Below are 23,893 nucleotides of genomic sequence, written 5' to 3'. Positions count from 1 at the left end.
CCTGAATACATGACTCAGAACCCAGAGAATGGTGAACAACTCTCCTGAATGGCCAATCTAATTCAAAAGAATCTAATTACCGAGAGCTCTGGATCATGTTTGTTGGTGTAATAATGCAGGCAAAACATTAGCAGCTATATCATGGTGCTCCAACTGTGATTCGCCAGGCTATTCCTGTATCTTAGCAAATGGGACTATAATCTGAAAAAAAAAAAATGCTTCAGCTATGGCAATGAAAGACAGACCGTACGTGGCCTGGAATGTCACAACAAGAGATATTGACTACACTGAGGTAAAATGTTTCTGCTCATCGAGGCAACCATAAAATCAATATGATACGAAAGCAAGTCAATCTAGAAGGTCTCTCAAGACTCTGCAGCTTGACTGCAGCTGAGGCTGTTGACAGTTCTCTGACCCAGCAGTTGGAGGCACTGGAACATTTTTCCTTTTGTTTCTTCCTCTGAAAGGGATTGGAATTGAGAAAAGACCTACCATGAGCCCAGCCAAGCATGTCATGCCACCCCCTAGCTCACACACAGCAAGGTCCCTGAAAGAGAGAAAGGAAATGGTAGAACCCATACAAATTAGATGAAAATGGTCAGAGAGACATATATGTTACAAGAACAAATTGCCATCTGCAGTGAGAACTGAGCTACCAGGAAGTTGTAGAGACATGACTAGGCTACCTCATGTCGTTTTGCGTTTTAAAAATAATTATGAAATAGAAAAGTCACAAAGCAGGCAAATCAGTGGGGGTTCCCTCATTAGTGTTCAGTGCAACATTACCACCGCTGAGCTGAAAAATCTGAGAAGGTTCCCTTTTTTCCCTTGTCAATGGCTCTGTCTTTTAGAACTAAACTAGCTAGAGTAGCGAAAGATAATTGTTAGGAAAGGATAACAATGTTAATCCACATTCATTCTTTCAAAAACAGTTAGAGAAGTAAATGGAGAAAATAATATTATTTATATATCTCTCTATATAGTTATGCCTAAAAGCCTTTTTATATTAAAAAAGACAAGTTTTAAAACAAGCCATGTATCACAAAACAATTACACATGAAGAAATTTGGTCCTTCAATTAGCACTTAAAACTGCAAGTGACCTACAAACAATACTGTTATGAACAACGATGGGAACAGCATACAGTTAAGCCACAGAGAACTAAGAAAAGTTAGTGTCAAGAGCCTAAACTGAGCCCAAGATTAGGGTTGAATACATGGTTTGAAAGGTTACTTTTAACTTAGACCGTACTGCACAGTTATTAAGACGTGCATGCGAACTATTATGTGGCACAGGGAGGCTGCAGGATGGGAGCTTGCCGGGGAGCCACAGGAAGACTGTCCTCCAGGGCCACAGCATGCCCAGGAGGGAGGAGGGAGGGACGGTGCCTGCGCGCCGGAGCCACATGGGGCAGCTTTTAGGGCAAGGCAGAGCGTCAGTTTAGGAACAAACTGAACAGGCTGTTTTATAGCTAAACCTACGGTAACTGTCAGGGCTGGCAGAAACGTTTCCATTTTAACATTTTGATAGAAAGTGGAATTTCAGCTAAGCAGATTTTTGGGTGCACCTTCCCTTTTCCCCTAAGACACCGACATTTCAAAATCTATTTTTATGTAAAAATATTTCTTCCTTACTAGCTCTGTGCTCATATTTAGGAATAATACCTAGGATGCCATATCAATATCAGAATACAGATGCTAAGGGATTGTTTACTGAGGCCCCTGGACTGGGCTACATGACCACATATTAATGCTCAGTCTCTGAATGAGATAGATTTATTTGTCTTAGACTCTGCAAATTTTATTGGCAAAAGGTCTGTTTGTCCTATTTAATGGAACTGAAACAAAAGACAGGCATAGTTTGGAGGAACAAACGATGCCTAAAACCTAATGAGAACTGAAAACACTCTGGGGGAAATTTGCAGTTTGTGGTTTAAATAGAATGCTTACAGGTTTTCCTCACATAGGTTTTGATCTTTCTAAGTGATATGTGTTTTATATATATATAAAAATCTATCTATCTATCTATATTTATTTATTTATTTATATTTATATACATATACACACACACAATTATAGATTTACAAGGCATTTAACCCTTTACAAGAGTCATGTTTATTAAAATAAACACAATAAGAATCCAGTGAGGGGGTTTTAAGGCATTTTGAACCAAATTTTTATATACATAATACACATGCATGCACACATACATACATATGCATACACACACAAGTGGAGAGCACGAGGCACTATATTGTGCCTGGATGGCAGAGTGCTATAGAGACACTACTATAGCAACAAAGTGAAACAACACAGTACCCATCTAAACTCAGGGGAAGGAGTAGCAACCACCAGATTAGGTGTGTTAGCTGCCTCCTCTTATGGGGTGGGCTTCATTCAGGTGGCTGCTGGAGTTAAAATGAGGCTTTATATACCAGGGACCTTATACTTTGGTAAAAGGGGCAGGGATCTACAGATTGGAGCAGCTTGTTCTTCCGTATTTTCCCAACGCAATATGTAGATAGAATGAGGGATTTTGTGTACTCCAAGCTGTTTTACTAGGTGTTAGCCTTGTATCCTTGCTCAGAATGTAATTTATGCCTGCAAATACACTGTTGTTATGGTTCTTCTTAAAACCCTTTCATCCTCCCAGACAATGAAACTTCAAGGATTTCCAAGTGCAGGGCTCTGTATACTCAAGGGGGGAGAAAGGATGCAGGCTGGATTTTATTTTTAAGTATTACTATTGGATGCTTGAAATCTGTGTTCTACAAGTTTAGAAAATGTGAAAAAAACAAAAATATCTAAAAGAGCAGGATGTCTCAAAAATGCTTCCCAAAGCTTAAACACAGGTGCAAATTCCTCCATCAATACATACAATGATTATTATGTACTTTATCAGGCAATATTTTGCTTGCTTTTGCAACAGATGTCAGTTTAAAGAACATCTTTTACTTTTCCTGACCTTCACAATCAGTACTGATCGATTGGAGCTTCACTTTTGTTTCCCAAAAATCAAAGTGAAATAAAACGCCTTGAGTGGAAATCAAAAGTCTTTGACATATAGCAGAAAGCTTGCTGTGCAATATTAGTACCCAAAGGCAGCTCAGAATTCTTTGTTAAGAACAACATGCTTTCACCTTGAACATTTTAAATTTAATCTGAAGACTTAAATCATAGCAATCTTTACCATGCAGATACAATAAAACTAACAGATTGGAAAATATCTTTTTTTGTTCAACTCTGTACCTGAACATTTCATTGTGCTTTAGGCAGTAGTAAGCCAGCACTTCTTCAGATGGCCAGAGACCTGTAAAACAAAGATATTTGCCTTCTTAGAACAGTTTTTTTTTCCTGAAATAGTATTTGAATATATATTACCATTTTCAGACCTCTACCAAAAGTTTCATTTTTTTAAATTTGCCACAGTAGCACGGGATAAAGAAAAGAATCAGATTTTCGTGACAGATTTCTTAACCTTAGCATTGGAAGTGGATATTTTCACAGACTTCACCCTACTAATGATCATACATACATATATATCATATGTAAATGTATGCACGCACATACACATATATATGCATATATATCTACACATACCCACAGTATTGTCAAGATTTTAAAAGTTATATACAATTTAATTGAAACTTCTGACATATGGGCATTTACATGAACATCAAACTGTCAAGGTCCATCTTGCCCAGTATCCTGTCTTTCACAGTGGACACCGAGCCCCTTCCTTTTGTTATTAGTCATCTTCTATGGTCAGTTCATTTCTTCCCAGTTCCTTTTTATTTACCCTCTTTTCTCAGGGAAGGTTCTTAGGTGTTTGCTAGTCTGACCCTAAGGAACACTGATCGACAGCACATGCTAAGGAAGAGTGTATGACTAGGGTTATAAAGTAGTGTGATTTCCAGTTGTGTCTTCAGTCCTCCTCAGGAACTTCTTGAGCCAAAAGTGGTAAGTTTGTGTTTAATAGTTACCAAAGGATTTTTCTAACTGTACTTTGGATTTATGTAAACTTTCAGTAGCTATAACGTCCTGTGGCAGCAAGCTCCACCGTTTGTGTGTTGTATAAAGATCATCTGATGCCCTCTAGTTCTCATACGGGAACAGACAGGGAGCGATCAGTCTTTGTTTGCCTAATGTATGCTATTCACGACTTTATAAATTTCCATCATAAATCTTATACTGATCATTGTCATCCTTAGCAAATACTTAGAGTCATCAATTCAAATTTATCCTTTCAATAACATTCTCTCATGAAATTCGCTGTTACTTTATAGCGGTTTCCCACTTAACTTTAAGGACCTAACTGAAGCAACATGGCCAATGGAGATGGCAGGTCAGAACTTAAGTGGCTTGTATAGTCTCCTGCAGGCATCTTTCTTTCTCCATTGCTTAAAGAGAGCGTGGGGAAAGCAGACTGGTATTCAGGACCCCAAGTTAAGCTCCCAGAGTTATGGGAGAATGAATCAAAGGCATTTGTGGTCAAATTGCATTTGTGTTCTCCTCCGTTGTTGCTCGGCAATGAAAAAAACATGTTTACATGTTTATCCACAGGTCAAAACGAGGGTTAGCTTCTCCCTCAATACATAGCATTATGAATTACTATGACAGAAACCTGATTTAATAATATATATTATAAACTGTAGATACTTTAATGGTTTGAGTAAACTTAAGACATATGGGAGCATCCTTCAGACAGGTAAATTGAATTCCATGAAGCTTACTACGTATGTGCATCCTTTAGACCATTGACAAGAAGAAGAAACAATTGTTTCTTCTCCATAAAGACATTCAAAAAAAAAAACCACCACCACATTTAATAGAAGTTTCAGAGAAAATTGTCTTTCTTTTAAATCACTTACAACCTGACTGTAATCCTCAAATATTTAATTCTTTCTGTCCGTCCAATTCCTACTCTGAATTACCATAGTCATTGTTACAGACAATGAAAATTTATGAATGTGTTATCTGCATGCAGATCAAGCAAGAGCCTAGACAGGATTTGGCCAAAACTTTGCATATAACTTTTCCATGACACAGATCTCAAAGGTAAAAAAAAAATAGAGTTCTGATTCCTATATACAACAAAAACACTAAAGCAATATTATTATTTGTCTAGTCCATTACAGTTTAGGTTGATAAGGTTTTTGCAAATCTGCTATTTTGCTCAGACTTGCTAAGGGTTAATATAAAATATTCACACATGATTACCCATTCTTCAGTGAAACATACATCAAGAATTGTACAGGATTTTCCATCTCCCTTTGGAGCATTTCAATGCTTTTGAGCATTGAAATATGCTAAAATGACAGACTTTGCAATAAATATAATAACTGTTTAAATATTTTAGTGTATGATATAAAGAATGTTTCAGTTTGCAGTGACTGGTGTATACTCAAGTAATAAAAGCGTTTTTTAATATTTAGTGAAGGCATGGCCAATTTAATACCACTTATAATACTTCACATCTCACATTACCACCACCACTCCCAAAATAAATCCTTTTTTAGCAAACTTTTAGCCTGAGTGAGTTTTTAAAATACTTGTCAATTGTAGCAAAATCCTTCAACATCTGAGTTTTCAGTACCCTCAGTCAAATGTCGTTCACTTTTCTATGGTTATTACTGAAAGGGCACTTTGAATAGTGTCACTGAATCTTTTATGAGGGATCACTGTTCTTTCCCCTGCTACCATTACAATGTTGATGCCAGCTGAAACTTCAGGTATATGAGATAGCTCTTTGCTGAGAGAAAGGTAAAGCGCCTTTGGAAGGACAATGTCCTCCTTTAAGCAGATGCTAGTGATGGACATGCCTTGCCTCCCCCCTCTCTTTGCCCATAGGAAAGAAAGTATCACCTCGGCAATGACATAAGTGGCTGGCAGCTAAAGAAGCAGGAGTCAGAAGGTCTTTCGTGAGCACAGGTCTGAAGTGTGGAAGCACACAGTGCTTCTAGCTAAGCCAAGAAGCCAGAAGCAAGAATACCTGTGCTAATTTTAGTAAAGGGAAAAGCTTCTCTTGCTTGAACAGGTAGGTAAGCCTCTTTGCTTTCAAAACAGGGATAAGCTTAAAGATCCACGTGGAGGAGTCTGCATTCTGCCTTCTTCCCCTTCATTCTGACCTACATTTACCAACACAACGACCTACATTTTCAAGTTGCAAGTATAAGATATTTTTGCTTCTGTTAGAAAACACTCAGCTGTAATATAGAAATGCAGCAATTCCTATGAGTTAACAAACAGCATTAAGTTGTGAAAAGCATAATTTGTTTCCCGTAAACACATACATAAACAGATTAAGTTTTCTGTGAAAACACTTAAAACAATTCTTTGACATTTAAAATAAAATTGTCCGTATTTTGAATTATGAATTTGATTACAAATACATAACATTGGATGGGTACCTATTTGCATGTGCAATTACTTCCACAGAATGGTCAATTATTCACACATGTATAGGCAAAAGAATATCAAAAGGCCCTCAAATGGCACTTGTATTTAAAAGGCCATAAATACACTAAAAGTATCTTTTAGTCCTAGAGAAAGGGGTTAAAAATACGTCTGTGAAAGGAAACAGCAAAACTGGCGTTTCATTTTGCAAAAATAAATAATTTGAGGCTTTTACTGGAGGTTTTAAAAATCTTTACCACCTTGATAACTACTACATGCAAACAGAGTAGAATTGTCGGAAAACATTGGAATGTTTATTAAAAAAAAAATTACGTTGTGTTGGAGTTTAAAGTGAGCCTCAAGAAGGACAATGATTTGGTATGTACAAAGAAGTGGGAGAGACACAGTGCACACAGACCAACGCCTTCCAGAGTTTCAGCTTTCTGCACATATCTTTTCACCATTAGGCTGGAGATACACAGTTCCAAGAAGTATATCACTATCCCATTTGTAAATGTGCCATAAAAGCACTGGCGTCTACCTCTAGACAGCTTCATAATACTTATTATAGTGGTAGTGGCAGAAAAACATTATCACTAAATAGTATGGTGCAGAATGGAGAAATCCTACATATACAGACACACACAAAATTTGTACAGCCTTTGTAAAGCATTTATCACCAGATTGCAACATCTCATCACAATAATAGAGTCAACCTATCAAGAACTCAAAGACATCATGAAGTGCTATTGTCCAAATTTAGCACATTAGGAATTGCAACCAGATTAAGTTACTTAAACTCACAGAACAAAATTATGGGAAGACCAAGAATAAAACCTGGGTCATCCTAACTCCCTGAGTTATGATTTAACCAAAAAAGACCAAAGAGCAAACTTTTCCTAGAGAGGGAAACCCTAAAAAAATCACAATAATGGTAAGAACACATAAATTAAGTTGTTTTTATTACTCCCTTAGTACTCTCCTAAGAAAAATGTCAGGGACTTCTGCTTCAGCCATGGCACAGCAGCTCTTTAAAGCAACTTCCAACTCCTGTGGACTGTCATGTGTAGACAGCCATCTGAGGATGCTTTCTTTTAACCATCACGTGGAGCACCACTATTCCAAAGTGACATAAAACCTGTGTTATTTCTGCTCTATTAGAGTCTACTACTGCCTTAAAACTGCTGAATCCTGTATGAGATTGCAGAAAATTTCCTATTGAAAAAAAATCACTCAGTATGTAAAAAAAAAATTAAAAATAGAAAAAGACCTACTGTTTCTCCCATATGGCTTTTTACCACGTATTTTAAAGAATGATATCATACATTTGGATAACATATAATGAGATCTGATGCAAAGTTCTTAAAGAATAGCATGTTACTAGAAAATTCTCAGGATTTGCTGACAGTTTTGAGGCATTAGATTTTTAATTAAGACATTTGATTATTGGAGCCATTATGTCTCTGCACTGCTCCACAGGCACAAAGAAGTCATAGCAGCTACTGATTACTTCATATCGGATAGCACAAGATTAGTGGAAGTCTGCACTACTGTCTGCCAGTGATATACACAGGAAACAACGGCACAACTGGAGATGACAGGTGAATTGTCCCTTGAAGCTCTGAGTAGAAGGCATAAAGCTGTCCTACAGCTGCTTTATGTATGCTAGGTTAGCTCGTTCCTTTTCAAGCCAAACCAATTGACAAGTTTTGTATGTCCCCTTTTCCTAGCACTACACACTGTCACAAGTACAGATGTCTGATCCCAAAACATGACGATCAAATTTTGTCTTTTATTTACACTGTTAAATGGTGAGATTTACTCGCTTGAAGTTTCCAGTAACTTTTGTACAAATCCTATCTTAACCCTTAAATGAAAAGACAATTTAAATTTGAAAAGCCAACCATCTTCCCCAGTTGAATATATTCAAAAAGGTCTTTTTTCTATTATGTCCTGCTTGTGGACTACATGAAATCAGCCTATTGGCTTTAACCAACAAGTGGATGTATCGTATTACAAGCACTATAGGCAAGGAGATCAGTAATCTCTCAAAAGAAGCACCAATTGAACTGAGTTATGGAGAACTGTTTTCTGACTCTACGAGAAGTATTTGGTATCCTTCATGACCAAGACACATTGCTGGTGGAGAGGAGAAAAACTTTAGGCACCACACTGGGCTGTGCAGAGGTGTTCAAGTAAGCATCTGTTTGGGCGGACAGCTATTCCCCATCTCTTCTGCTGAAAGACAGTAAAGTGGATGGAGGCATCCCAAAAACTAGGATCTCACAACAGGAACAGGCTGTTCTAGAGATTCAAAATAAGGTCCTTCCACTCTTCATGTAGCACAGTTACAATCCCAATTTTACAGTATGAAATTTTATTTTCTACTGGCAATGCCTTATATTAAGGTCACAAGGGAAGGTAAGTTTGGTGATTTCATTCTGGCTAGTTTTTGTGTGCATCACCACCACCATGCACAGCAAGAAGCACAGCATACAGCATGCCTACTGGAGGTCTTAGAGAAGTGAGAGAGCAGGTCAAAATCAAGGTTCAACAGTAGAACAATTTGGAGAAAATTTCAAAATGAGGCTCTAACCAATATTTTGAGCCCTTCTATTTACAGATCACTAAAATTCACTTCTGAGTGAAAGAAGTATGAAATCATGAAGAGTATAAGTAGGACTAAGTTCAAAGTGGATGTACAGCATATTTCTGCTAAATACACCTTGTTTCTGACATACAATGCATGATTGTTCTAAGTTGGGGAATTGCTCGAGTAAAGCCTGCTTGTAATTAATTATACTGCTCTAGCTAGCTAGTTTGCATGGAGATAGCTCTCAAAAATACTTCTGACTGTGAATTTTCTAAAACCTCAAAACTTTGAGCCTCTTTTCAATTTAATTTTATTATCACGCTCAGTACAGACAGGAAGTAAAGATTTCACATTCATTCACCTGTTCATGTAGCATGCAAAATGTAACACAGATGAAAGGATAATCATTAATGCAAATTGCCTAAGATGCTACCTAAAGTATACTGAATCTGGAAAACACAAAAATACATAACAAGGCACTGCTGACACAACTATTCAAGTTTTTAGCTGCCATAAAGTGCATGTATAGAAGAGTGAAAACCTTCCATAGAAAACCACTTTCATAATACGCTAAAGACAAGAATCTGGCCATTTTAGTAAAATGAAGAAATGAAGTTATTAGACAAGTAAGAAAAAAAAAAACCTTTGTTATTCCACTGTGTTTGCAGTACACACACACACAAAACATTTCTGAACTTACATCCTCAGGTTTAAGCCTCCACCCATGTACAGTAAAGGCAGATACAAGAGAGCAGATCTCAGTAAAAACAGATCAAAGAAGGCAAAATTTAAGTTGGGAGATTTTCAAAAGGAGAACAGTACTGTGCCCTTCTGGACATATGGCCACTTTGCATGTCGATGTAAGTGCTAACCTTTTCTGAAAGTCCATTTGTCTAATCCGAGATTCTGCATTCTGAAATCTGCCCTGAGAGTATTTGTAAGTGAGCAACCTTAGTGATAAATACATAGAGTAAAAAAAACATATTTAATAGCCTTTATAGTAGTACCTTACACCTGAGCCTTACCACACTTGACTTTTGCACACTGCAGACCACCTTTTAAGTCCAGTGAAGAGGAGTAATTTGCGTCAGGGAGAATGGCTAGCTTACTTTTCCGCAGCAGGAATGCTATAAGTGAGTTTGAAAAGGTAGAAGAACACTAAAGGAAATAGGAGATATAAAGAGAAATACATCTCATCATTTTTCCCTACGCACACATATTTTACAGGAACTCTTGTCTCCCTTTCAATTTCAAACAGAATTTATGATATTCAGATCACTGAAAAATATGTATAATATGCATAAGGCTGAGATCTTCCGCCTGGGCAAAATGGCCTCAGCACTATATCTCTCACTTTCGTTCTCATTATTATTCATGACTAGGAGGGAAACATGATGGTCTGCAATCTGCAAATTTCTTTTAGAGTGCAAACTTAAGAGGCTCGGTGGAACTGATGTAGAAATACAGTAATAAGTCAAAGCGATAAACATACGCCTATCTTTTCCCTAAGAAAAACCAGCAAACTGTACAAACCAACTTGTACGATTGTCTTTAACAGCTTTTTTTTTTCTCAAATGAATGAATTTGATTTAGTGTTGTTGTTTTTTTTTTAACCAGTTTTCAAATAGTCATTAAAAATTAAACAACACTGGAACAAACCTTTTGTGATTATAACCTTCATTCTCCCGCAACAAACTGGATCTATAAATTTATGTACCATTGTAGATGTAAATTACAAAATTTTATATTCAACTATATTAAAACATCTATTCCAAAAATGATTACCAGTTGTGAAAAGCAGACAGGCTTATCACTTGCTGTCAGTTGTTCATGTCTAGTTAAGCAATAATGTGCTAAAACTGCTCTTTTGTTTTCTGTAAGAATTTTGGCAATAGAAGAAATGAACACTCGTTTAATAAAAACTCAGGCTGCTTTTTGCTTTGATGGAGGAAGCAGCTGCTTGTTTTCATTTGCTGCAGAGCAGCAAAACCCATCAATATAATAAGCAGCTTAGATGCATCCATCCACAGCATCTGTAAGGATATAGGGCTATTCGTTCAAAACCAATCCTTGGTTTAATTTTAACAAAGATGTGTCTGACATATTTGAAAATGCATTATAATAGGGTTCTGAAATACTAGCATTTTCTCTTTTCTTTTTAAATACTTTTCATAGCTTTTGAAAGGCAAGTATACATATTGGAATGATAGAAATGATAAAACAGATATTGCAATAGCAAACAGCAGTACTAGCCTAAAAATGCAAAGATGGAACATTAAGAGATGACTTCTGGTTCATAGACTCTCCTCTTCCTTGAAAACATAGAAAAATAGTATTTCAGCCTTTCAGTGAAGGGTTTTTTCACCGTAACCAAAGGTGGAGAAGAATACTATAAACAAATATCACAGAAAATTACTGGAAAGATCATAGCTACATTATACAACTGCATCTCCTGACACATACTTTTTCTTCCCTCATGTTTTGTTAAAAGTAGATATATCAATATTAATGCCCCTTTCCAAAGATACTTATCAAATTGTCTTTACTATAGCCTAAAAGTAATACATTTTTACACTGAGTTACAGCAATGCGAGTTTGTCCCAAGTGACAACTTTTAATTGCAATACAAAATTTTAATTAAAAATAGAATTATAGGACTTTCATATATAATTAAAAAACAGGAAGGGAGAGATAAAAGACCATCTGAGATATAAACCATAAAACTCTATTTTAATTCTAAAAATGTGATATGGCACATTTAAACTATTAAAAATTCTAAGACATTATTATTATTTTAGTGCTGTTCAGCTTTCTAAGACCCTTCTAAGCTGAGCTTTTAGATGATTTGCACATTAACTGAGAAGTCAGATAATTCTTAATCCTCCTCTTTTTCAGATCCAATAATGGATAAGGGAGCATCTTAGCATGATCAACTAGCAATCTGCCTAGCCTGAGTGGTAGTACACCTGAATTTAGGATTAGTCACTGGGTTTTTATAATATCTGATTTAAATGAGCACTCATTTTGGGAAGCGTAGAATGAAAATATTCAATGATATTTGAACTATACCATTTAAATATGTAGTAACAAATTTTGAGTACATGCATATTTATTTGCTTCAAAAACAAAAAAATATATATAAAAAGGAAGATTTTAAAGAGTTATTTCCATGGAAATAATTAGAATTTTCACTTTAAAAAATGCTTTTATAGTCAGTAGTCACAGTAACTTATAATCGTGTTTATCTCAGCTGTGGGCCTTGTATCCCTGCCTAGTCAATTCCAATATTCTAATTTTGCTTCTGTCTATAGATGAAGCAAGGAAACACCTTTTTTTTTTAATTTTAAAAATATGCCATGGGTGGAGAGGGTAACAACCTGTAGATTAACCATTGTTTCTAATATTGTGTATCTTTCTCAAGTATTTGATACAGGACATGGAAGTTTGGGTAACTGATCTATATACTATTATGGAGTGCTCACAATAAATTAAACTGGAATTTATTTGAGGAATTTTGATTGTGTTTGGAAGTGGTGCCTGGAGCTTGGATTTCTCATATTCGTTTTTTATTTTGCTTATTTTTTACATCAAATTCTTTAAACAAAGATGATACCTTTCTGGTCCTAGCAATTTCTGATTCAGTAACTTTCTCCTTTATCAAACTGTTCCACTCCACATAGTTTACCAAACCATTGGCAAAGCATCTGCACTCCTACCTACCTCTGTGCTGCCAGGAGATATTAACTGTGTACAAGTGGGTACACAGTTTAATTTGAAGGCTTGGTACTGGCTCTCGCTAACAAAACAGCATATCTCTTGGAACTCTACATACTGGCGAAATGAGGCAACATGTCTTATCATTCTCTTAAATGAAATAGTTCGGTCACCAGATTCAACAAGCCTTGATTCTTCTTCTGGGGATATCTTCAACTGGTGCTAAGCATGCAGTTCTTTAAAGCCTACCCCACTGCTACCATCCTGCAGTAGGTGTCCCAAACCTCCTTAGGTTCCTAAGACTTGCTTTCACCTGTCTCATGGGATTTGGTTGCTCAGGAGTTCTTTGGGTGAGATCATTGCAAGAGGATGAATCACTTTCAGACACCTCGTCTTACGGATTCACAAGGATCTATGTTCCACGTGAATTAAGACTGGAAAAGTTAAAGAAAACAGTATCATTTATAGTAAGGGAAAGTATGTAATAGTTTTTTGCAAAAGGCCAAGGATTAGATTAGCATGAAGATCCTCACAATTCCTTTCAGATCTGGTTTGACATACACTTATGGGGCAACACAAGGAAACTTACACTGCCATTGCCCATGACTGTTTTTTGCATGAACAGGTTTCTATTGACAGGTTGGCTGTCAATCTGGCACTTTGCATGAGCACTAAATACAGTGGGCCAGATCTTCAGCCGCTATTATTCAGTGTAGCTTCATTGTCAATTTATCCCAGATACTGAACCAGCCCTGAATTTGAAATATGTAAGTGATAAGGTCTTCCTGAAAATCTAAGTAGCCTTCATTATATTAGTGTTACGCTAATAATACTGCTTTGGATCATTTTCTTGATTTGAATCCAAATTTGAATCTGCTTCCCACAGAAATCAATGTTTTAGTGGGTTATATTGAAGGAAAATATAAAAATGCTAACAGTAGAATTTCATCTCCAAAAAGGCCTGAAATATTTACAAACATTTTCCCCTGATTACTTTCATGTCTCCCATGTTGTTGTGATAAAATCCAGCTTAACTGACCACATTGTTATTTCACAAGGCATAAATAATGCAAAAGAGCAACACAGGTGCTTCAAACGAGCATTCTGCTGAAAAAAGTTGCAGAACTGTACAAACACTGCTTATACTCTGAAGCAGAAGCATTCTTTGGTCAAGAATAATGTGTTTTACCTAAGATATATAGCTTAGGGATTGCATTATTTTGTGGCGTTCAAAAGAATGTATTTCAGAACATCCAGCGGATGGTGTCATAAAAATAAAGGACCAAACAGTTAAAGCAAATAATTACATTCAATTGAATTAAATGAAGATGTGGAAGAGCCTTTGAGGCAACCTCTTAACAGTATGTTTAGATTTACCATTGGTAAGAATTAAAAGAAAGTAGATCAAATTCTTAATTAAAGTGGGCACAAGTTCACTGACTTCTGGAGTTGTTCAGTTTTACACCAGCTCAAAAATTGGCCTATATCTTTTGACACTGAAATCTGAGGATGAGACTTTCCCCTTGTATGTTCAGTTCCATGGTGATTACAGACCCTTGGGTGACCCTGGGATTCTCCCTAGGGAGAAGCAAGGTTTTACAATATCTAACTTAGGCCACTTTTTGAGGCAGGCACTGATTTTTACTAACTGCAAAGCCAATAAACCATCAGTTTCTACAGCACTTCTTGTTCAGATACACCCTGAAACACTATGTCAGCCCTGCATGCCAAGTTCCCATATTTGCAGATAGATCAGTCAATACCAAGATTATATTTTCCTAAATGAGATTTGAGCTCTGACTTTCAAACTGGAGCAGCAGGTGTATAATTCATAAATTTAAGCTTTTTCCTTAAGGATTAAATGTGTTGTGATGCTAGTTTCATATAGCTCTCCATCAGTAAAGTAATAACAGTGTAATAATGAGGAAAACCACTTTTTAAAATAGCTGTTTGTATATCACCACTATTGTAATTAGCAGTTAACAACAAATTTTAGCACCTTGTTGTTGTTCTTTTTTCCTGCTAAGAGTTTGAGTCACAAAAAAAGAGTAATTTCCTGTAACTTCTGGTGGATGAGGGGGTGGAGGAAGAAGAGGGGATCATGAAATATACACAATTTTCACATATAACATATTGTTGAAAATGTAATTGTCTAAGTGCTCTTTTCTGAAAATATGTTCTATATTCCTGGCTTGTCTTGGCTATCAGGAGCAGGATTGAAATCTCCACTTTAGTATTTATCCGAGGCTGTGATAGCTCAGTTGTCTGCCTCCAAATGCCAAGATAGGGGAATCTCATCAACCAGAGACCAGCTGCATGATGGGCAGTTAATAGATATATCAAACCTTAGGATATATGCTAAGCTGAGGAGATGATTGGTTGGTTGATATACTGATTGATTAGCATAGGGAGAATGGGTTTCTTCTTGACAACCTAAGATTATGCTTCAGCTAAGCTCAAATTGCTTACACCTCTTCTATTGGGTTTAAAATTACAGTCCTGTCATCTAAAATCTCTCTTCAATGAAATTTTTACCATATATAAAAATTAAAGGGAAAAAGAAAGTAGGTGCAATGGATAAGAGTAAATGGAGTAGATATATTTCATAATACTGCTGTTGGTACCACTAGAAAAAGTTGATAAGTAAATCCACTTGAAATATGTTACATATTCTGTAAACTATTAGAGAGCACTTTACAATAATTTAGAAGGGGGGGGGAGTTCAAAATACTAAAAAGAATCAGTGCTGATATTATTGCTTTAAAAATGCTACACTAGTTATTAAGCAAAATAATTATACAGTTGTGATACTACAAATACATTTTTGCCCTCCTTGTAGGCACTTCCTAGGTTCAGTAGAAATGTATTTAAATTATATTATAGGTATCAGAGAAATATCACATAGTTGCAACAAAATGCCACTTTTCAAATAAAAGGGCCTACATTTTGAAAGCAAGAGAAGCAACATATATATTTTTGTATTTTTCATTGAGAATTTCAGAAATTTTTTCCCAAGAAAGGATATGAAATTAAATTTTGTTTATAATGTATTTTAGACTGCATTATCCTCAGGGCATAGGGATTTTAAAAAGCACAGTATTTTAAAAATTACTATATTATGTAATTATATGTTGCCAAAACAAATGCATTTGCTACACGTATCATCCATTTAGTTCCCGACATTACATGTTTCTCATAATACTGGGCTTTGTCAGTTGAGTAAGATACAAGATCTATTAAATAGCACATAAAAAAACCAACCAATCAACTTTTTATTATCTTTAATTTCATACTTTGAAATACATTTCTCTGCTTGGGCAAACAAGAATTTGGTAGTCAGGTAACAAAAGGAAAGTGGCTCATTAAAAACGTTAAAATCTGCATTAATAAATAAGACTGGGTTTCTCAGATTTTTTTCCTCTCTTTCGTATCTGCTATGAGCGGTAGGGGATCAGCTGCAGCTCGAATCCCCAGCTGAACAACCCAAATACAACTGAGTGAGCAGACTTAAAACAAGGCCATTTATTGGTGCCTGTTATGCAAACAAAGCATCCAAGTCTTAGAAACAGATGTCAACTGAAGCATATGCTTACTGTAAACTGGAATTTGATTCTCTTTATAAAAATAGACTTAAATGGGCCTTCAGAGACTAGGCTGCCTCTTGTTGTATACCACTGCCTAACTTGATTCAGCCTTAAGCTTTCTAAAAGATGAATAGACTGATATCTAAGGGCAAAAAAATAAAAGTTAAAAAAAAATTAAATGGGAAATAAATGATAACATGTTGGAGCAGTTCCCAGAAGCAATTTTACAGATTTTCTCTAAAAACACAAGACAGGAAGCTCAAAGCATAGTGCAGGTCACCCATGGCATGTCGAGTTATCATTTTTATACCACTTAGGGTGAAAAAGGGACTTTATGTTCAAGTGGCAAGTTTAGTACTCTGCTTTTTCTTCTTCCGTTTTTTCCTTTTTTTTTTTTAACCTCTTCTCACATCTTGATGCCTTTTAAATGTCACTTATTTTACATGAGGCAGTTGGTGGAGACATGAGTCAACAGCAATCAGAACCATTATCCCCTGCAGCGAGCCCTGGTCCTAATGCATTATGACACCTTAGCTGGCCAGCCACCGATTTACCTTTCTGCTTCTTAGGGAATTAAGTGGCATCATGTGAAAATGGTTGTGATATGAACAGCATGGGCATAACTGGTATTAAATTTACCTCTCAGCCTAAGTGAATTTTCCTCACATGTGACTAATCAAAATGAAAGCTGTGGACATGGGCAGATCTGGCCAGCACTTCTCCACCCCTGGGATTGGGGCTATTTTGTTTTATCTCTTTGTACAAGCTGGCAGAAGTTTAAAGTGAAGGGGATAATCCAGTGCTGGTGTCTTTATGAAATAACATCCTTACATGAAGAGGCTTTTAACTGTCTGTCGCTGTCCTCTCAAAAAAAAAAAAAAGAGCGTGACAATCTCATTTTGCTGAGCACCCTCCCATGAAAGGAGAAAATAATAGCCATAACAGCTATGGCTAGTACTGACCTTACACGATCCATGATCCACTAAACACTTTAAAAGTCAGTTTTACATACACTGTGGGGGAAATTAGAGAACTATCACAATCATTTTCACTTTAGTGAATTTGTCTTCTGTTTGAAGTCAGTTACTTGATATCTAGCGTACACAACTGTCTGTATCATTCCAAAAAATAAAGAGGAAGTTTTGCTTTAAAAATTGATCTCATGCGAAAGGTACTCTACTTTACTCATTCTGATTAATAAGGACGCTGACAGCAATGAAACTCAATTTAGAATGAACTTTCCTCAGAGTAAATGTGAAATAACACAAAAATCATTATATAATTTAGAAGTGTTCAACATCAGTACAAAAATATTTTTATCAATCATTTCAGCTGAGATAAGTAGGTGCCAAAGAAAGTGCAGGCAGAGCAATTATCATCCTGTGCAGTCAGAAAGATATTTATTCACAGACTAGAGTGACTTGCATTTTACTACGAACCAACTGTCAACATTACTGATAATAGCAGCAGTGCTAGATTTTCCCAAAGTACTTCAGTATCTTTCTAACACCTGAACTGTGCAGGACAAAAGAGACTGGAGCATGAAGTCCTCTCCTACTTGCAAAACTGCTCAACCTTCTGTAACTGTGAGAATTAAGTTCTAATACATGAATTTTAGGCATTTCCTGTTTGCTATAAATTAGTCAGGTAGTAATCTGAAGCTGAAAATACAGGTATTTCTTCTAATTTTATTCAAATAAATGCTCATTATGAGTGATGACTCAGTGGTCCAAATTTCAAGCATTAACCCAGTCTATCCAACTAACAGTTTTGTGCCCAAGTAAACTTGGAAGCTGTATTTTCTAAGCATGAAATTCGGCTTTGCATTAATTAGTCTATTTTTCTTTTGCTATGATTGTTTTATTGTACTTCAAACACCAAGAATAGCTAACTCCAGACAGTGCTAGAAGACTTTCAACAATCTATTACTGCATGTAAAGCATGTTTGACTGGAGAAAAAATAATTAAAAATAACAAAAATGAGCAGAAGAAACCTAGGAAGACTAAATTATAGCCTTTACAATATCAAAGCATACTTTTCTTATGGAAAGAAAGAAGGACATATAAATATGCAGATTTACATCTTTGTATCTATCTCATATAAAATGTTCCTTTTTAAGAACATAAACAAGCACCAACAAACACCATAAATATGCTTTGCACTCGTTTTGAGAAATGACTGAAGTTAAAGATTAGGAAGAGGGTTCAGATTTTTGATTGTTATAAATACAGGAAAAAATATTAATCATGCACGGCGCCTGGTTTGGTAACCTTCATTTCATCAATGAGGCCACATAATTAGGGTCAAGTTAATGTACAGATTGAAATTCGGGGAGCGTGTCAATTAAGATAAACAGGAAAATTACCTCCTCCCAAACGGATTAGCCTCAAGTGGAAAGGTTGGTTCAGAAAATTATAATTCATTTGGTAAGGAAGACTGACCCACAGTAAAGTTAAATCTGAACTGTATAGGGTGGCGTATTTTCCCTGAAAGAGTTCTAGAAAAAAATTAGAGTAGGATCCTCTCTCTTTTCCTTTTTTTTTTTCCCTGAAGGAATATGATTTGAACATCAAGAATGGTTACAATAGATATTACATATGTCTTCTCCATCTTTTTGCTTTCTTAGTTTGAGACTTGGACCTTGAACTCTCAACACCCACAGAAAGGCAGAAGATACTCTGTTTTCAGTCAGATTATACATTAGAGTCACTGCAAAAATATCTGGACCAAACAGATATTTGTAAATACCCTCTTAAATTTTCCAAGCTTTGTTCCCTAAACAACCAGAATTATTATTCCAGAGTTTGACAAGAAACATGACAGTGACAAAACACAAGCAAAAGTGATTTTCTTCATTACCTAGAGGGTTCTGTCATTTCCCATTTAGCCATCCCAACTTCAGCTTCTCAAAAACAATTATAAATAATCTTTTTCCATTAATTGCATTCGCTTTTAATCTCTTTCGTGACAATACAACTAAGAAACTATAAAAATTTTAATATTTTATTCAAATGGAATCCTTTAGTAAGATGAAAAGACTGATAACACTTGAGTGGTGGAGACTTACACTGACACTTCTCTGATATCCTCCATCAGAAATTCTAGACGTACTTGCATGCTACTTACCCACCTTCCAAACACAGAATAACACAGTAAATGGAACAAAGGTGGCAGATTTGATAGAGTCAAGGCTCTGCTGATTTGAGTAAAAAGGTTAACAATGAAAATGTGGCACTGGGATAATGGTTTTTCAAATGCTGATCTTGAATGCTTTCCATTTATTACCTAGTAAAAGTACATTTGGGAAGCTGAGTTTTTTAACATATATAAACCCCCCAACGTATGCATGTATTTGTTTCCACCACAGAGTCGTTGTAAGAAGCAAAGGTTTCCAGAATTATTACTATTAGCTTCTCTTTCAACAACTATACCTACAAACTAAGGCCAAAGAATCCAGGGGAATTCAGCTCGCTAAACCTCCTTAGGGGCAATCGCTGTTCTGACAGCTCTGCCAGTACAAAAATCCCCATGAGCTGCCTGACATGACCAGTGCAACCACTGCTCACATTCTGTCTTCTCCAACTCCTCTTTCCACAAGAGCGGCGCAGAAGCATTACCCCACCCCGAGCGCTACAGCGCCAGGTATGCTCACTGCATCTCCTACTCACAGGACATGAATGAACCTAGCATGTTTATCTGCAGATTTGCCTCTGACTTTAGTTTCATCTGACTAACGAATGTTTTTACAACATTCTGGAATTTATATTCTGGGAATCCATGCAGGTTTGTTCTGTAAAAATGTGTACTTGCTGTTTAATAACAAATCCAAAGGTCCAGGATTTTGTTTCTTTTTGGTTTGTTCTTTTTTACAAATATACTATGACATAAACTATTCTTTCTGTTGAATTGACATGAAGACTAAAATAATTTTAAACCATCCTGTCCTATAGAAGGGCAATACAGTAGGATAGCCTCTGATTTTTTTCTAGGCAATTTTGAGATCTTAAATTCCAAAGGAACACTAATACAATTATTTAATCTCATCAAAGCAGCAATGTCACATTTCAATACCGTCTTTTAATTCAGCTGTAAACTGTTGAAACAAACTGTTCCAATAAAAAAGTTATTATTGATTACAAATCTGGAAATATATGTGCCAGAGAACACATTAACCTTGCTGCAGTATTGCTTATTACGGCAACAAAACTTTTCCTTCTTTCAGGAAAGAAAGATTAAATAAAAAAATATATGAAAGGCAAACAAACATATTTATATACCTATTGCTGAAGTGACTGAACAGGAAAACAGGAAAAAATACACAAGGAACCATTCTAATTATCCCCTGGGTACTGTAGTACACCTTAGTTTTGTTAGGCATGATAAAGAGGCAAAATGTTAGTGCACCCAAGCAGATGGTCTTTAGAACTAGATTACACACTTCAGAAATAAGAGAGAAGCAATACATTCAACCCTTCTGTTTGGACAGAAGAGCCATCTTAGCCTGTCTGACCTATTAGCTAGGAAACTGGAGCATACCGCCAAGTGCTATCATGCTGTTCCTTTAAAAAGCAAACAACCTCACTTTTTATGATAGGCACTGGATCATTTTAAGAGAATTGTAGGTAATGTCTGTTGCATTAGACAGATGGTCATATCATGAAACCATATACAAGTCACCATGACTAAAACTCATGTTCGCTATCTTGTTAATCCACATAAACTGCAAAGCAAACTAAACCTATGCTATATGCTTTCCTTGGTATCTATACATACATACATATATGTGTGTGTGTGTGTGTGTGTGTATGTAATATTCACTTAAAACTTAAATATGCAATAGGGTTCAATATTTTGACATGTGCTTTTTCATGATCTAATATTAATTTTGCACGTATAATTTTGCAGTTTGAAAGGTCTGGTTCTACTCACACCTTGATTTAACCTTTGTGTAACTCCGCTGACTTCCATGTAGCCAATGATAAAGTAGAGAACAGAAAATATAGATCCAGAAGTAGTACTTTTCTTGTCCAGGCATAAAGAGGCTAATACCTCTGCGAGCTCCAATGGAGAGGAGACTAATGCTCTACCAAGGCCAGGTTCTATTGTACTTTTTCCAAAATACCTAGGTACTCTGTGTGTATCCTTCAGAACAGCTTACATTAAAACTGAAGAGCATCATGACTGCTTTTGCAACAGTATATTTGCATCTCCCATTCACTATTACACAAGGAAACAAGAGAGATGGAGCCAGTCTTCTTGGGAGCGGTCAATAACTGCATATCACTTCGTGAAATACTGTACCAAAAAATCTGTATGGTAAATATTCCTCCCACCATAGATGCCATTGAATCTGAAGAAATATTAAAAGAACTGAATTTCTGTATTTTGCTTATTTTTGATGCACATTGGAAATATTATTTGGTAATTAAAGGTACATTTTCGCTAGACAATCAATAAATTAGTTAATCCTTCTTTTAAACAGTAAAAAAAATGTTTCTAGCAACCGCACCTCTTCAGGATGAGTTGTCTCTACATATATTCACCTGGAGAGCCCCCTCAAGACTGTTTCCCCCTCCCACAACCACAAACAAGCACACACAAGCCCACCTAACCTCCGGCTCAGTTGCAGGATGTATAAGATAGCACGTTTCACGTCCACTATGTTCCTCTCAGCCATAGAATCTCCACCAAACATAGCAAAACAGAAATGATTTCAAAATGTACTTGGATAGTTACTGTTAAGTTACTACTCTGTCTTCCTTGAATGGGAGTCTAGGTGCACATTCCCCTTCAGGTTGATTTTAGGCAGTAGTATAAACACAGTGACAGATGCCAGGAGACAAGACTCAAAAACTTCCAAATGAGCAGTGCTAGGCCTGCTGTACTGAGCACAGCATACCTCCTGGATACTTTCCTGGATGGTTTAACATTTGGAAAAAGTATGAATGGGACACCGTATCCCACAGGGCATGCGTCCAAAATGAGGACTTTCTTAAGTGAAGTCTGAGATGCAGACTGTGCTCTGCGGCTGTGCATTCTGAATACCAGAGATTTGCTTTGTCTTTTGATCTCTGGTCTACTAACAGAACGTCTTTGGTCCTATACAGGTAATGAAGGGCATAGCCCAACGAAGCTCCGTTATGCGTAGAAATGGTTCAGCATTTTTCTGACCAACAATGTCTCTTGAACTAAAGAGGGAGAGCAAGGGAGAGCGAGGGAGAACGAGGGAGAATGAGGGAGAGCGAGGGAGCAGGTTTTAGAGCAAAAGGAAAGGAAATAGATGAGTGTGTTTATGGGTCATGCCTTGAGTATCAACTGATCAGTTGTAATGGTAATCCAGCCTGGGTTAAAATGGAGGGGAAAAAACAAGAGGTAGAAGAGAAAGGAAGGAGATAATGGCATAAGATGGGGAACAGATTGCAATTCTTGATTATATCTTCAAACACGATGAGTTGACTGTGCTAGAGGGTCTGAGCCTATGGAAATACTGGTATTTCTCTCTGGATTTCTGACCAACGAACTTTTACTAAAAGTCTATGCAATCTCTGTGTCAAAGCATATGGCCAGTTCTGGAGCCTGCTCCTCAGCACAAAGGAGAAAATTTTTGTTTTGCAAAAGTTCTTGAGTGTTTCAGAGAGTTAAGTTTGAAAGAGCTCATCTTTCAAATGCAAGATCATCAACCACACGAAAATCTTTGGTTGGCCATTTCTTAAGAACTCTAAATAAGATACATGCCTCATAACTTCTAGCACATCTATGGACTGGAAAGTCATATCTGCTGTGCAGATAAGACCAACTTTCTACAAGCTGAACCTTCAGATATCCACCATATTCTCTAAGTCCATTTTTGCAGTCACAACTAACAGAGAGATGAAGACAAACTAAATGAAAAACTGTATCTGAATATCCAGTTCTCAAAAATTATCAGGTACAAACTTAAGAATTGAGCAAATATTTTTCAAATTGTAAGCAAAATATTATATCTATTTGTGAAATGTAATTTGGATTCTAGCATGAAAACATTCGCATGGAAACATGATCAATCAAATAGATGGTTGCCATAAAAGATCTGACTTGCTAACTGAAATGTGTATGAATGTAATCATTAAGAGAAAACATCTTGCTAAGATCATCTCAAAAGCCAATCTAAAATTATCATTTAGAGCCACTCAGGGGCTACAAAATCATTTTTTTTAAAGGGAAACGTGCATACTGCATTTAAAGTTTACAGGAAGCATTCTACATTACATTTACATAGATTTGTCTAAGAATTTATGAAGACTGGATTGTCATTAAGACAGTGCAGCTACATTGCTTGCAAATAGTATTTTACTTCACAAAGACTGAAGTCCTTATCTGTCTATAGAAATTTATAGAAGAAATTGAAATAGTCTTATTTTTCAATGAATGAAACACTGAACTATGTTAATTAAAAATGAACTTCATGGTTCACACAAAAATAAAGATAATATGGCAAGTGTAAGCACTCTTGAGATCCTTCTGATCTTTTCCATTGCAAAGTGACTGATCTCACTCGTACTCAAATGATATTCCCAAACGTTCTGGCTCACCTATCCTACCCACTCCCAAATCATACTGCAAATAA

The 23,893-nt window shown here is 36.3% G+C and overlaps 1 protein-coding gene across 1 annotated transcript in view; it reads right to left on the bottom strand.

The window, feature by feature from the left end:
• CAMKMT (calmodulin-lysine N-methyltransferase) overlaps window positions 1-23,893 on the bottom strand; it is a 237,477-nt gene that overhangs the window by 46,810 nt on the left and 166,774 nt on the right. The window contains exons 4-5 of the mRNA XM_067293156.1: window positions 3,249-3,309; window positions 493-547 (exon numbers count right to left, since the gene is read on the bottom strand). Of these exons, the coding sequence (XP_067149257.1) occupies window positions 493-547; window positions 3,249-3,309 (116 nt within the window). The remainder of the gene's footprint in view (window positions 1-492; window positions 548-3,248; window positions 3,310-23,893) is intronic.

This window comes from Apteryx mantelli, chromosome 3, assembly GCF_036417845.1.
Source record: "Apteryx mantelli isolate bAptMan1 chromosome 3, bAptMan1.hap1, whole genome shotgun sequence".
NCBI classification, from domain to species: domain Eukaryota; kingdom Metazoa; phylum Chordata; class Aves; order Apterygiformes; family Apterygidae; genus Apteryx; species Apteryx mantelli.
The sequence above is the reverse complement of the archived record's forward strand: the minus strand, read 5'-3'. Positions and strand labels throughout refer to the sequence as shown.